We start from the raw sequence: 14,795 nt of genomic DNA on the forward strand, positions 1-14,795 counted from the left end.
TATCAGACATCTTCTGAGCTGGTCATTTACAAAACCGTATTGCCCTACATTTTCTGAATATCGGGAAGGGTAGGTATATTGTTTGTATTTTCCTCGGTCTCAATGCGCGTATTTACTTTGCATGCAGAGACGAAGCAAAATATACCTTTGTATTTTCCCTGGTCTCACATCCGGGCATTTGTGGATGCGTATAAAGAGATACACTTCATAAGGATCCGCCCACCAACAATATACGTCATAATAAAGACAACGCTGAATCCGAGCGCTTGCAAGTACGTCATAATGGTTAAGTGCAGAGCCTAGACCGATATTAACATGACACAATAGAACTCTATTTTTCAAAGAAATATCCCCATTATGATTTTTGCTCTAGATATCTGATTTTGATGATAATAAAAATATTGACTGGCTCTTCTTTCGGGGAACATCAAATATATTGCCCTTAAATGACCCATATTGCCCTCGTCTAAAGACTCGGGGCAATATGATTCATTTGCTGGCAATATATTTGATGTTCCCCTCAAGGCCAGTCAATATTATAAAAATATATCATATATTTCTTTGACTTACAGAGATAGCAGCCTGATTGTACATTCCTCCGCAGTCAATTGTCGCCCTTGCGAAGGTGCCATGTTATTACTGTACGGCCTGTCATTTTTATTTTCAAAAATAACCCAAAGTATTTGTGTAAAGCAACGGATTGAATCACTAAATCTACGGCAATAGGTTAGACATATTTCATAAGCAACTATCCTGAATTCATTGCTGATGAGAACATTTACAGACACATTGATGGGAAGTTACTTCGTATGAAAACTTAGAATCTAAAATCTTTCTAGGCTTACCTGAAAAAAGAAATACCGATTATAAATCTCAGAAAGGTGTAGTTCAAGGCTGACAGTTTTGCTAGAGAGTGGAGCACTATCTTCTGTATAATTTTATTCAATGTAAGATGATTTTCGTAGCTTACGCGCTTCGCGCGCACGGTCAGAGAGATTGATCAAACTTACCACAACCCGTGTATTGTCCATATCTTCTTAGCTGTGCTCTTGAGTGTACATGGTCCCTGGGATAAATCGAAAAAAAATACAGGATAATAATTATGATCACAATGATTGTAGTTATAACAATAATATTAACAATAATAATGATACTACTACTACTACTACTACTACCACTACCACTACCACTACACTACTACTACTACTACTACTACTACTACTACCACTACCACTACCACTACCACTACCACTACCACTACCACTACTACTACTACTACTACTACTACTACTACTACCACTACCACTACCACTACCACTACCACTACCACTACCACTACCACTACTACTACTACTACTACTACTACTACTACAACTACAGACTATACTACTAATACTGTTACTATTACTAAAACTACACTTTAAAAAATTAAGTGCTAATTTATCACTTTTATTTATTTATTTTCCACTCGTGGGCTGGTGGATGACCCTCTTCAGCCATAGGCTGTTTTTTCTGCAAACACTTAAAGTGTTTGTATATGCAAGCACTTAAAGTGCTTGCATAGTGACTGCACAAAGAGTGCTGATTTTTTAGTTCAAATCTAAACTAGAAAATCAACACTCGTAGTGCAGTCACTATACAAGCACTTTAAGTTCTAAATTAGCACTTAATTTTTTTTACAGTGTACTACTACTACTACTGCTACTACTACGACTACGACTACTACGACTACTACTACTACTACTACTACTACTACTACTACTCCTACTACTACTGCTACTACTACGACTACGACTACTACGACTACTACTACTACTACTACTACTACTGCTACTACTGACGATAATAATAATAAAAGTAATCATAATAATAGTGATTATATATAAAATAACGAAGATAGTAGTAATAACAACAATAATAACATTAATATTAATGATAATAATAATAATGATAATAATAATAATATAAATGATAATAATAATAATTATTATAATAATGATATTGATACAGGTTGGTTATACACGTTTATCGATTATTCATTGTCTTCAGCGCGGAATAAGAGGTATCTAGCTGTTAACGTATTACAGTATATAAATTACCTTGATTCAAATAATCAATACTAGTATTTTATTAATACATTTTTCTACAGGTAATTTGTAAAATAAGACTAATCCTTAAATCTAGATTTATCATTTCAAATAAAGTAGAAAATTGTTATTAGATTTAAGCAATAAAGTAATGATAATAGCTGGGCCCGCTGGTAGAAGAGTTTTTTCGAAACTGAAGTGGATTCTCTGGGTAATATTACCTACATTATTATTATTATTATTATAAGCAATAAAGATAGTTAGACTTTGATTTTGTAAACAGAAATCCTTATTCAAAAACAGATGCAGAAGTAAAGCACAGGGTGGAATAATACTTATATGTATACCTTTACACAAAACGTTGGAGCCCATGTATAGACCAAAGCGAGTCCATCAAAATTGGCTTCCTCCCTGATGAGAGAGAGAGAGAGAGGGAGAGGGGGGGGGGGATGGGAGGAAGGGGGAAAGAAGGGAGCGAGGCTCCAGGTTAATATTCATAATTTATTTTGAAAAATGAATGATTAAAATATTATTACATTATCGATCAATGTGCAATTAGCATGGATAGAATGAGGGCTATTTTCTTTTTATTAACCGTAATTTTCTTTAAAAATGTCAAGATTCTTATAATTCAATTTAATATCATTATAAGAATCGAGACCTCAAGACAGTTAAGAGAAAAGTATCAGTGTGACTTTATTTTTATCTTCTTGATAGTTTTATAATAGGGCACTGTCATTAAAAGACCGGGAGTAAAATAACATGAAGAAAGGCATAATAACTTTTATATTGAGCATACTATAAGACAAAATATGGGTAAAGAAGAAAAAAATAAGTACACAAGAACTCGAAATAATACTTACCAAACTTGGTCGAAAAGTCCTTCAAAAACATCGATTTCGTTGGTGTGAACAGAGACTATCCCTACCATAAGAATGATGGTTAGACTCAGTTTGGCCATTGTTGGTCTTCAGGTATATCAGTTTATTAGTCTCAATCACTTTTCGTTTCTTTCTCGCTTTCGATAGCTCTTAAAATATTGAAGCAGTGGTGAAGATTTGAGGTGGGGGTCGTCTTTATAACCCAATCGGATTGTGATACTCAGGTAATAAGATATATATAGATGTGATACTGAGAAACCACCATACGGCATGTAACCTTGAATATAAGACGAATGTTTGTTAACATCAATCTTAGAATGAAAAATGTGGGTAAGATTATTATCAAACTCTGTCATCTGAGTCCGGGTTATATCTTCGGCCTTTATTTATTCATTTTATCTATCTATCTATCTATTCATTTATTTATTTATATAAAAAAATCCTATCGGATTTTGATGTTCATTTTATAAGATATGTGATAATGAGAAACCACCCTACGGCATTCAACCTTGAATATAAGACACATTTGTTTGAACGTCCATCTTAAAAATGAGAGCGTGTGAGTAAGATTATTATCAAACTCGCGGTCATCTCAGTCCGGGTTATATCAAGTATATCTTCGGCTTATACACTATTGCCCCTGTCATCCCGAAACCCCAAACAGATCGACAGAATCGTTCAGATTAGGCCACAATACACCTTACGACTGGTCTACGATCCGATTTTGGAATGAATCACATTTTGCTCATTTTCTAAAAATGTGAATGAAAGTATTTGTCTTATTTGAGGTTCAAATTAATTGAAAGGGTGCTAATATAACAGTTTTGGATGATTGCAAGGCTTTAGTTTGGAGTGAAGGTCAAATTAGATTCAAATCGTAGCCAGACATACGATTGCTATGACGTCACTACGCCTTTCTATAGATATTTTTTTTTCAAATTTGATAAGGATGATAGCATAATCACGTATTCGCAAGATGATTTACAGCATAAGGCAGTAGGATATTCCATGTTTATACATATTAGCACCAAATTCTACTGCCCGTCCGTATTCTGAAGTCAGGTTTGACTTAGAGCATGGTCTAAGTGTGTGCTGAAATTATGGGGGTAAACGTGTCCAGATTTGTATCTTATATTTACTGCGTTCTTTCTTGATTCATCATATGAAAGCCAATGAGCTGAAATATGATATCTCTACTGTTAGTGATTTATGCAACAATTGGCTTTCCATACTTAAACCACAACTTTAAACCTGAGTTAAAGTTAAGCCCGAGTTTAGAATACGGGCCACTACGTTTTATTCCAAAATTGGAGGTCACAGAGCAATCGAAAGGCATGCGGAGGCCTTTATTTTCTACGAAAGACCATCGGTTTGGAGTCTGTTTCGTTGGTGTGACTGTATTTGGGACCCCTTACGTTTAATTGCAACTCAAAAATTATTAAACGCAAGTCCTGAATGTGTGCCTTTCATTGGTTGAAAGTCCGAAGTTGTGAATGATTTGTTAAAGTTCCATTTAATCGCAAACTATTAACTGTATACAAAGCGCCCCTGATTTCGCATTCACATTAATCAAACTGATACCAGCACATCGTAAACACAAGGGTTAGCGATTAACCGTTCATTTGAAAGAACGATTCTGATTGGTTACACTTCAGTTCACTGATCAAAATGTGATTGCAACGATGATCTTGATAGGCCATTGTATTAAGCGTTACTATAGGCCCAAATAGTCACACTGATGAAAATGATACCAGACATATGATTTTTTTTTTATTTTTTAAATACCATTTCGATATAGAATCGATCATTTCAGAGTTGTTTTTTTGTAGTCCCACTGCGTCATATGAGGGGGATACGGGAAAGTAAAGGGGGACATTCTTGTTTTGAAACAACATGAGTAATTCCTCCGCGCGCATAACATTTCGGACAGGCGAAAAGTAAAGATCACGTGACTTTGATTAAAAAATATTCGATCAAACCTGCATAAAATGACTTTACATTAAAATAATTATAAACGAAAACATTATTTGTACCCTTTCACAATTGGAATTTAAAGAAGCTAGGCTGTATTTTTAGGCTGTATCATTTGAAATTTTAATATTGCTGTCGGCAACGTGGTTCTGCCTCTTTTTAGCTTTGACCAGACAAAATAATTTTTGTCTTTGTTTCAGATTTTTATTTTAGATTGGCAAGTACCCGATTAACTAGGCATATCTAATTTAGTTGTACAGTGATTCACACCCACATTTGGAACATTGTCCGTTCCCATCTCAAAGATGTGATAACATTAATCTTAGTGAGTAAAACATGTAAAACAAAGAACAAAATATACAGAGGGATTATTTTCTAATTATTTAATTTGACGAGCTGTGACGTTATACGTAAGAGAATGGAATCCTCGGGGAGGGGGGGGGGGGGTGAATGTATTGCTGTACACACGCGTGGCCAAATTATTTCAAAACACCCCCTAAACGGGTTTTCTTATGTGGGCTTTACCATACCATACAATACCGAGTGTTTTTTTTTTAACCTGACTGCTATAAAGAAAGCACGAATTCCTGTGAGCAAGCCACCAGTGGACCAACGGCTTAAGGTTCTCTCCGAAGGACCTGGGGCCCGTTTCATAAAACATTTGCCGCAGCGGCAACTCCATTTTCAGCGGCAAATCTGTGTTTCTGCGGCAAATCTCAAAACAGCGGCAAGTTTCCGTTTCATAAAACTTTGCCGCAGATACTTTCAGCGGCAAATGACAATTTCTGCGGCAATATTTGACGCAGCTATTTGAGCTGCGTCAAATATTTGCCGCAGATACTTTCAGCGGCAAATGACAATTTCTGCCACAATATTTGACGCAACTATTTGAGTTGCATCAAATATTGCAGCAGAAACAGCTTTTTCATCAAAATATCAACAATTTGGAGGGCCTAACAGCCATATTGCTCAATTTTTTGATGATTTTGATTTGATAAATTGCTTTTTGTCATTCTAAATAGAAAATACAGGTATTTTCACTCATTGAGACAAATAAAAAGTAGATATTTATTGAATCATCATTCTTTCTTTTTAAAGTAAAATTTATTTCAATAAATAGATACATAGGAACATCCATTGTGTTCCTGCAAAATTACTCTTTCAAAAAAGCTTTTCTTTATCCTGTAAAAGAATGAATAAATGATGTCTCATTTTGTAAAAGATGTTGCGCCATTGGCTTTTGAGTTTCAATAAGATTCATTTCATAAGTGCTGTTTTTGCTGCTGTTGGTTTCTGCTGATGTGTTTGTTGAATTCCCGAAGTGGTTGTTGAACATCTTGATGTTGTTGAGGTTGCCAGTGTGGTTTTTGCAGATATTGTTGATGCTGCTGTAGTTGTTGGTATTGGTCAATGTAGTCGTTACATCTCCTGTGTGTTTGCTGCTGTTTTTGCTCCTGCTACTGTTCATGTGATTGAAGTACCTGAAATAGTAATTAATTTATAATGCATGAAAGCAAGATACTAAAGTTATTCCTAATTTCACTTTCATTGTTAACCCTTAATAGAGTGGGGGGGTAAGCACCTTTTGATACTTTGCAAGATTTATCCAAATGGACAAGATCCTCAGGCACCCCCCCCCCCCCCCGGATGACTTACTAGAATAGCCTCATCTAGTAAGATGTATTAACAGGATTTTGTACTCATTATATTCAGTTGATTTTGTATGAACTCAATTCATCAAATGAATGTAAAGGGTCTACCAGAAAAAAAAAATTCTGTGAGCTTCTTCGGGTAATCTTTCTGAGTCCTTTTACTCCTTTACTGGAATATTAATAATTAAAAACATGAAGTGAGTTTGACAGTAATTTGACATGTTGCATCTTTATAGGTGGTAGTGGTGGGGGTCAATCATTATAGAAATGCAGAATATTCATGTACATGTACCAATTTGGCAAGAGAATGCAAGTCACATTATCTACCAATGATTGATATTGGTTTGTTACTTTTGCAGCTGAAAAAAATTTCATCAACACCTCAAACTTAGAGTTTAATTCTAAAATTCGGATTCTTGACAAAGAGCAAATCAAGAAGACAAAAATCATTCAAATTGTTATGTGACTTACTTCCTTTGCCAAAATGAATCAGAATTATAAATAAGTTTAACTTACGGTTAAATCACATTTCTAGGCTCTTTGCCTGGCGCTCCAAACCCTTCAGTCGTTGATTTTGGCATGGCTTGTCTTTCCGGAACTGCAGACAAAGCCTCACCTAAAGGAATAAATTAAATTGAAATTTTCAAAAAGTAGGTTTTTGTCAGGGGGGGGGGGGGGGGGGGGGGGTAAAGGGGTCAAGATGGGTTAATATGAACAAAAATGCAAACATGCAACAGTAAATAATATATAAGGAATCTCTGGTTGAGAAACGTCACTTCATGCAATTATTCCTCATAATTTATCTTGCACACACATATACACATAGTGAGGATGGGTGAGGGAGAGCGAGCATCGTCATCGTACATGCAAAAAGTATTAAATCCTTCACTGGCGTATAGATGGGGGCCATGCCCCCCCCCTGTTTCACGACCAAGAAAAAAAAGGAGAATAAGAAAGAAAGGGAACGGGAAAGGGTAAAATAGAGAAGTATTTACTGAATATTATTACATCAAAATCTTTCCAAATATTTGATTTCTGTATTAAAAAGTTCAAAAATTTTGCTCTCTCACATCTTTGGAGAACTTTTGTTCCATCCTCCATATTTAGCCCTCTCAAAATATTTGGCTCATTACGCCACTGAAATCCATTGTAGGAATTTTATGTTTGCTTAATGTAAACATAATCTAACCCTAATAAGACTGCAAGGGTATTTTTGAGGCAGGAAAGATTGGCGGAAGGGGGGTGGGGGCCCTCAAGATCGACCGTTAATTGTGCAATTGTGAAGAAATGCAAAATGCCTGCCACAGATGAAAAAATTGTATATTTGATCATTCTAGAATTATTTAAATTTATTTTTAATAAATATATTTTACTAAATCATGCATGAAATTAGAAGTTGGCTGGAATCTATAAACAAATCCCTTAAAGTTTTTTTTTGTTCAGACACATAAAAATCAAATCCCTTTCATCTGTATTTTTTTTTCCTTTCTGAAGTATTTCTTTGTTTTTTATACTTTTTTATATTGTTGACAAAATTTTCTGATCATAAGCACCATGAAATTAATTGATTTTAATCAGTAAAATAAATATTAACCAGTATGATGCAATTATGAATTTTAGCTAGAAACAGATTTTGCATTGGATTTGTTCATGAAATCACATTTTAAAGCAATTCTGACATGTGTACTTACATGATGTTGCGTAATTTCAGAACCGGGTACCCAGGTGTCACAAATTTTGTCTGAAAACTCATGAATCTTTAAAAAAAAGGCATATAATGACGCGGCACCATCTTTCATGTTGTGGATTTAACATGAAAATTTTTGGGCCCCCACCGCCGTTTTAGGGTTAAATCAGATTGCACATCATGATGGATTTTACTGATATTCATTCTGCAACCCATATTTGAAAGACTATCCACCATATCTAAAATTGATTTTTACCTGTGGCAGTATGTTAGTCTCTGCATTTCTACAACTGTGGCCAAATATTCTACAAGTTCATTAGATGGGCCCTTGGCATTTTTCTTATTGTAGGAGACCAACAAGCCCTGGCTTTGAAGTTCCTGGTCTATCCTTCTCCAGCTGCAATATCTGGTCAGTTGAGGACTTGGGGCTTTGTGTCAGGAGTGGTCTTGGTAGTGGCGGTGGCAATGGTGATGGCAGTGGCAGAAGCAGACTTGGTGGTGGTGGAATCAGCAGCACTGATAGTGGTGGCAGCAGTGGTGGTAGTGACTGCAATTGCAGCATTGTTGATGGTGGTATACGCCTCATCACGGCCAAAATTTGCTCCTGCTGCCACGCTGCTGGTCTCCATCTATTATGTTTTAAGTAGAATAAACATGAAAACATTTGATTATAAACACATCAACTTCAGAACACTAGTATGTTGATAATAAAACTTGTAGATATAGCAGTCAAAGCATAAAATGAAATTCCACAGAAGAGTACATGTACCTTCTAATAGAATTTCAGACCACCTTGAGGATGTTATGCTCAAAGCAAGGTTTTTATTTGACAACATTGGTCAAAGAGGAACATGGATTTAAATATCAGAACACAACTCGTATCATTGGTTGATCAATCGTACTGTACAATACCCCATTCAGATATACATTGACCAATTTCTTGTTGAAACACATATATGTCTTTGTTATCAATCTTGTAGGGTATAGAGTGCATGTTGATTCTATATTCAGTGTTGTATACCAAGGCTGGCCTCGGGACCAGAATTTGCATCCTCGAAGCCTGATGTCTTGGTCTCAGTCGCTCTATCTTGATGTCTCAGCTCCGAGGCCTGACAAATGCGGTCATTTCCAGCACATACAGTGTAAATTGTGTCTATCATAAACGCCATGTGCAATTTCTAATGCACACATTATTATTAGATCTAGATTCCACCCCCCCCCCTCTCTATAGATTATATATACCGGTAATATATATATGCATATTTTGCCTGTTTTTTTTATTTATTCTATTTATTTTTCAATTTTTTTATTTCATTTATTCATTTTTTTTTTTCTTGGGGGGGTCAATGGTCAATTGAATTTAACAAAAAACATGCAAATAATGCTCTAAATAGCCCATTATTCCCTTCATTTTTGTTACTTTGAGCCCTAAATGTGCATGCGCCTGGTCAAGCTAGTGCTTATCTTGTTGCCCGAGTCGAATTCTACAAGTTAGGCTAGGTGGTTACCCTGGCTAGGCCGTCGGGATATCCCTGGGGGCCCCTTGAAAAAAATACTCTTTTTAATTTAAAAAATGCTCTAAGTAGCCCTTTATTCCCTATAATTTTGTTAATTTGAGCCCCCTAAATGTGCATGCGCCGGGTCAAGTTAGGGCTTATCTTGTTGCCCGAGTCGAGTTCTACAAGTTAGGACACGTGATTACCCCGGCTAGGCTGTCGGAATACCCTTTAGGCCTCTCTCAAATAAAATTTAAAAAAATTTCATACCTTTTTATTCACTGACTTTTGTCCCCTGAAAGTCCTCGTATTAGGGCAAGCCAGTGATTTTATGGTTGCCCGAGACGTGCTGCACCTTTTAAACCCCCTAGCTAGCTTTCAAAACCCCTAAGGCCTAATTTTTAAATATCGGATATTGAATATCCGTCCAACTTCACACGCGTTTGAATATCGAACCTGAATATCAAACCAACTTCACAGTTTGAATATCGAATATCCAACCAACTTCCTGCCGTCAAATTTTGCTAACTCACAGCTTTAAAAAAAATTAATTTTGCCTTTTTTTTATTACTGTCTGGCCACCAAACTTTTTATACTCGCAAGCCACCCCCCCCCCCTGAAAACTATAAGAAAAACAACCCCTCACAGTTACAGAGCTTGAGTACAATATTTGTGTAAGTTAACCCTCCCCCCCCCCTGCCCCCTCAACTTAAAAAAAAAAAACATGCCCAAGCCGAGGCCAAACATGAGCGTGAACATCAATCTAGTATTAACTGATTAACCCATTCATGATTCTCGAGACTTGACTGTATTTTTGTCGCCCACAACACCCAAGCCACAAAAAAGGCTCACTCTCACACAGCTGTTCACATATCGCACTGAATTAGGTAATTAAAGACTAAAGTCAGAAAGAAAGACAGATGCAACTCAAGACAGTCGCAACGCCGCTCATTCGAGCTCCACCCCACACACATCAACACTACTGCCGTGTACTACGCCGAAGCTCCGGGATAGCGAACACTCGGCATCTCGATGATACCTCCACGATATCCCCGGGCAAAATGCATGTTTACCTCGTAGAAAACGATGGAAATATGACATGTATTATCAATGTCATTCTTTCGGAAGTGATTTATTTATTACTTTATCAAATGATGTAATAATTATATAAATACGATAAGTAGAAAGTACTTACATCTCCGATTCAAATTTTCCGTAAATTCTGTCACCATCAAAATTTTCTCGCAGACGACTTGTGTGAAGAAAAAAACCGGCTGTTAGCTGCATATCAGGCTCGTTCACGAACTATTTTTCATTTAATTATTTTTATTTACGATAACAATTTGTCATTGCTTTTATGAAACGGATATTTGCAACTATGACAAGTTGTCATTGCAATAACAAGATTTGCCATAGATATGGGAGATGTTACAGTTGCAAGTCAAAAGTTTTATGAAACGAGCCCCAGTGGTAATGAGGATAAATGCCTCACCAAAGGCTTTATTTACACATTATCATTATTATGGCGCCTTAACAAGTTTTCGCCACAATATGACACTGGGAAAAAGACTGGGGAAAAACATACACTGACCACGTTTGGCTAGTCTTAAAAGGAAAAGCGTTGGGAAAAAGATACCCTAATCAAGTTTGACCATTGACAATGCAGTCTTCCAACACTACCCTTTTGAAAATCGGTGTTTTTTTATACCCTTTGCACGCGTGTCCCGCGTCCAAAACTTAAATAAAAACAGCCCTGTAAACGCGTTTTGGGGTCACGCAGGGGGGATCCTAAATTACCCGTGTGTGCCCTAAAGAGGCGAGTCTACTCTATCCCTTTCCCGGTCGCGCGTTTCCGTTTTACACCCTGGCGAAGGCATTTTCCGGAAAAGTAGCCCAAAAGCGACTAGTGAAGAGTCTACACACGTCGCTGGTTGCATGCAGCGTGCGACACAGGCGAGTCCACCACCGCATGCAATTTGCACAGTTACTGATCAGAGCACAGAGTTCCTCGGCACTTCATGTACAGAGAGAGCGGCAGTCAGGAGTGAAATCCGAACATGCTTTTGCAGTCGCGTTGTTTATGATAGTTTTTTTTCTAAAAATAAATTATTAACTAAATGAATAGAATGACAGACAAAATCAAAATAAACAGATACTTATAATGGAAAGACAAATTGAAGTTTGATGGATTGATACACTTAGAAGCTGCCGAAAGAGAGATAGATAGATAGATAGATAGATAGATAGAAATAGAGAGAGAGAGAGAGAGAGAGAGGTGGATAGATAGATAGATAGAAAGAGAGAGAGAGGGATGTTGTAGATAGAAATATGGACGGACAAAGAGAAAGAGAAAAAAAGACGTACAGACAGATGCTAGAGAGAGAGAGAGAGAATTTGAGAGACAGATAGATAGATGTTAGATAGATAGAAAGATAAAGAATGAGAGAGACAGAGAAGATAGACACATTAACAGATAGATAGATACATAGATAGATAGATATATAGATAGAGAGAAATAGAGAAAGACAGACAGGTGGATAGATAGAGATAGATAGAGAGATAGATAGATGTTAGATAGATAAAGAGGGAGAGAGACAAAGAATATTGACAAATTCACAGATAGATAAGTAAAATAGATAGATAAATAGATAGAGAGAAAGAAAGACAGACAGATGGATAGATAGATAGATAGATAGATAGAAAGAGAGAGAGATATTAAATAGATAATTAAAGAATGAGAGAGACAAAGAAGATTATTAACAAATTAACAGATAGATAGATACTCTAGTTAACAAATAGATAAATAGATGGAGAGAAATAGAGAAAGACAGACAGATGGATAGATAGATGGATAGAGAGATAGAGAATTTGAGAGATAGATAGATGTCAGATAGATCAAGAATGAGAGAGAAGATCGACAAATTAACAGATAGTTACTGTAGTTACATAGGTAGGTAGAGAGAGAGAAATTGAGAAAGACAGACAGATGGATGGATAGAGGGAGAGAGATAGAGAATTTGAGATAGATAGATGTTAGATAAAGAATGAGAGAGACAGAGAAGATTGTAAGATAGATAGATACTGCAGTTACATAGATAGATAGAGATAGAATTTGAGAGATATATAGACAGATAGAGAGAAAGACAGACATCAGCAAATCGGCAAGGCAAATGATCAAGGCAAACATTCGTATTGAACCTGGAAAGTACATAAGCTCATGTAGCTGCATTTGCAAGTACGGTATGTTCTGCGGGTAACTTCGGTGCGGACTTTGGATCGCGCGCCCAGCTGATAATGTAAACAAACGTAGACGTAGACTCTTCACTAGTCGCTTTTTGCTACTTTTCCGGAAAATGCCTTCGCCAGGGTGTAAAACGGAAACGCGCTTCCCGGTCTACTCCTGAATTAGCTAGATTGATCACATAGGCTATATCCTGCTTATCGGTCATATATATGAATTATAGGTGTAAAATTTACCCCTATATTTTGAAAATAGATTCGGCCTTCACGCACTTGAACTGGATATAATTATGTACAGAGTATCATCTTTTGGTGAAAAATGGGCGAACACTTTTTTTAGTATTGTGGTGAGCTGGACAATCTTACAAGATATTATTTGGGTGAAACAGAATAGGGACCGCTACAGCCCCCTACTTTTTTTAAAGGTTAAGTCCACCCCAGAAAAATGTTGATTTGAATCGATAGAGAAAAAAAATCAAACCAGCATAACGCTGAAATTGTCAGCAAATCAGATATAAAATAGTTATAACATTTTAAAGTTTCACTTATTTTTTTTAGAAAACAGTAATATGGACAACTCGGTGACATGCAATTCAGATAGTCAATGATCCGTCACTCACTATTTCTTTTGTTTTTTTTTGAATTATACAACATGTCATTTTTTACAGATTTGACAATGGGGACCAACTTGACTGAATCATATAGTTTTAAGCAATGCTTACACAGCAAAAACTGTGGTACATACATGTAGAGGACCACACCAGTTATTTTACACCGGTGTTAAATTGGTGGTGTTAGCTTGACACCTATAGGTGTTATTACAACACCTTTTGTTGTTACATTTACACTCTTTAGTGTTACATATGTTTAATCTCTAGGGTGTAATTTTAACACCTCAGGGTGTGGTCCTCTATTAACACCAACTGGTGTAAGTTTTTATAACACCGCAGTTTTTACAGTGTAGTTCCACATGTTCATGGAGGAATTAGTTGTTGTTCCACTTGACAATGAGAAAATTAGAATATTTCCTATTTCATGTCATAGAATACAAAAGAAATAGTTAGTGCATGACGTAATCAGTCTCCTCATTTGCATACCGACCAGGATGTGCATATAACTGATTTGTGAAATTAAGCACCAGAAAAAAAAATGATTCACTGAGTGGACGCGCAAAGTGCACTCAATTACCATGTATACTGACCTAATATAGATATTTTAAAGGCTGTGCTATTAAACAGATATTTATCTCAATGATCAATCAATACGAGCGCGAAGCGCGAACTGAAAATATTTTTATATTCAGACCTTAACAAAAGGGACATTATAAGCAAATCTTTGTAATCATACGTACCTGTCTTACTAAACAATGGGAACCCGAAGCTCAATCTGAAAGTTTTGATATAATATTGACCTCAAAGAGGGATATTTCATGACTGTATTTTACGAATTCATGAAGATCATACATATCTCACCACAGTCATCTAATGCGAGCTCCAACCATTGCTGATTTCGTTGGAATTACACCTTAAGTACTTTTTGTAGTCGTTGAAATCATGAACATGATACGTATCAAATATTGCGAGCAGGATGCGTGAGCTCAAAAAGATGGACATTCTAAGGCTTGTTTGTAGGAAAAGACCATACGTATTTTTCTAGCCAAATTATTCTAGCGGGAAGCGCGAGCTGAAATTTTTTGATATTCAGACTAGAAAAAGGGACATTTTAAGGGATATTTTTTATGAATTCATGAAGGGCAGACATACCTCACAATCCAATAATGC

General features: G+C 36.3%; 1 protein-coding gene and 1 long non-coding RNA gene across 2 annotated transcripts in view; both read right to left on the reverse strand.

Moving 5' to 3' along the window:
• LOC121420863 (ribonuclease Oy-like) overlaps nt 1-3,237 on the reverse strand; it is a 13,982-nt gene extending 10,745 nt beyond the window's left edge. The window contains 5 exon segments of the mRNA XM_041615480.1: nt 571-608; nt 611-648; nt 1,011-1,066; nt 2,435-2,498; nt 2,951-3,237. Of these exon segments, the coding sequence (XP_041471414.1) occupies nt 571-608; nt 611-648; nt 1,011-1,066; nt 2,435-2,498; nt 2,951-3,048 (294 nt within the window). The 5' untranslated portion in view covers nt 3,049-3,237.
• A 2,992-nt stretch (nt 3,238-6,229) lies between these two features.
• On the reverse strand, nt 6,230-11,227 carry LOC121420471. The gene is made up of 4 exons (XR_005970765.1): nt 10,970-11,227; nt 8,535-8,907; nt 7,108-7,207; nt 6,230-6,420 (listed from the first exon to the last, which is right to left on the reverse strand). It is a non-coding gene; the product is annotated as an uncharacterized LOC121420471 (long non-coding RNA).
• Nucleotides 11,228-14,795: the final 3,568 nt, after the last annotated feature.

This window comes from Lytechinus variegatus, chromosome 8, assembly GCF_018143015.1.
Source record: "Lytechinus variegatus isolate NC3 chromosome 8, Lvar_3.0, whole genome shotgun sequence".
Classification (NCBI taxonomy): Eukaryota; Metazoa; Echinodermata; class Echinoidea; order Temnopleuroida; family Toxopneustidae; genus Lytechinus; species Lytechinus variegatus.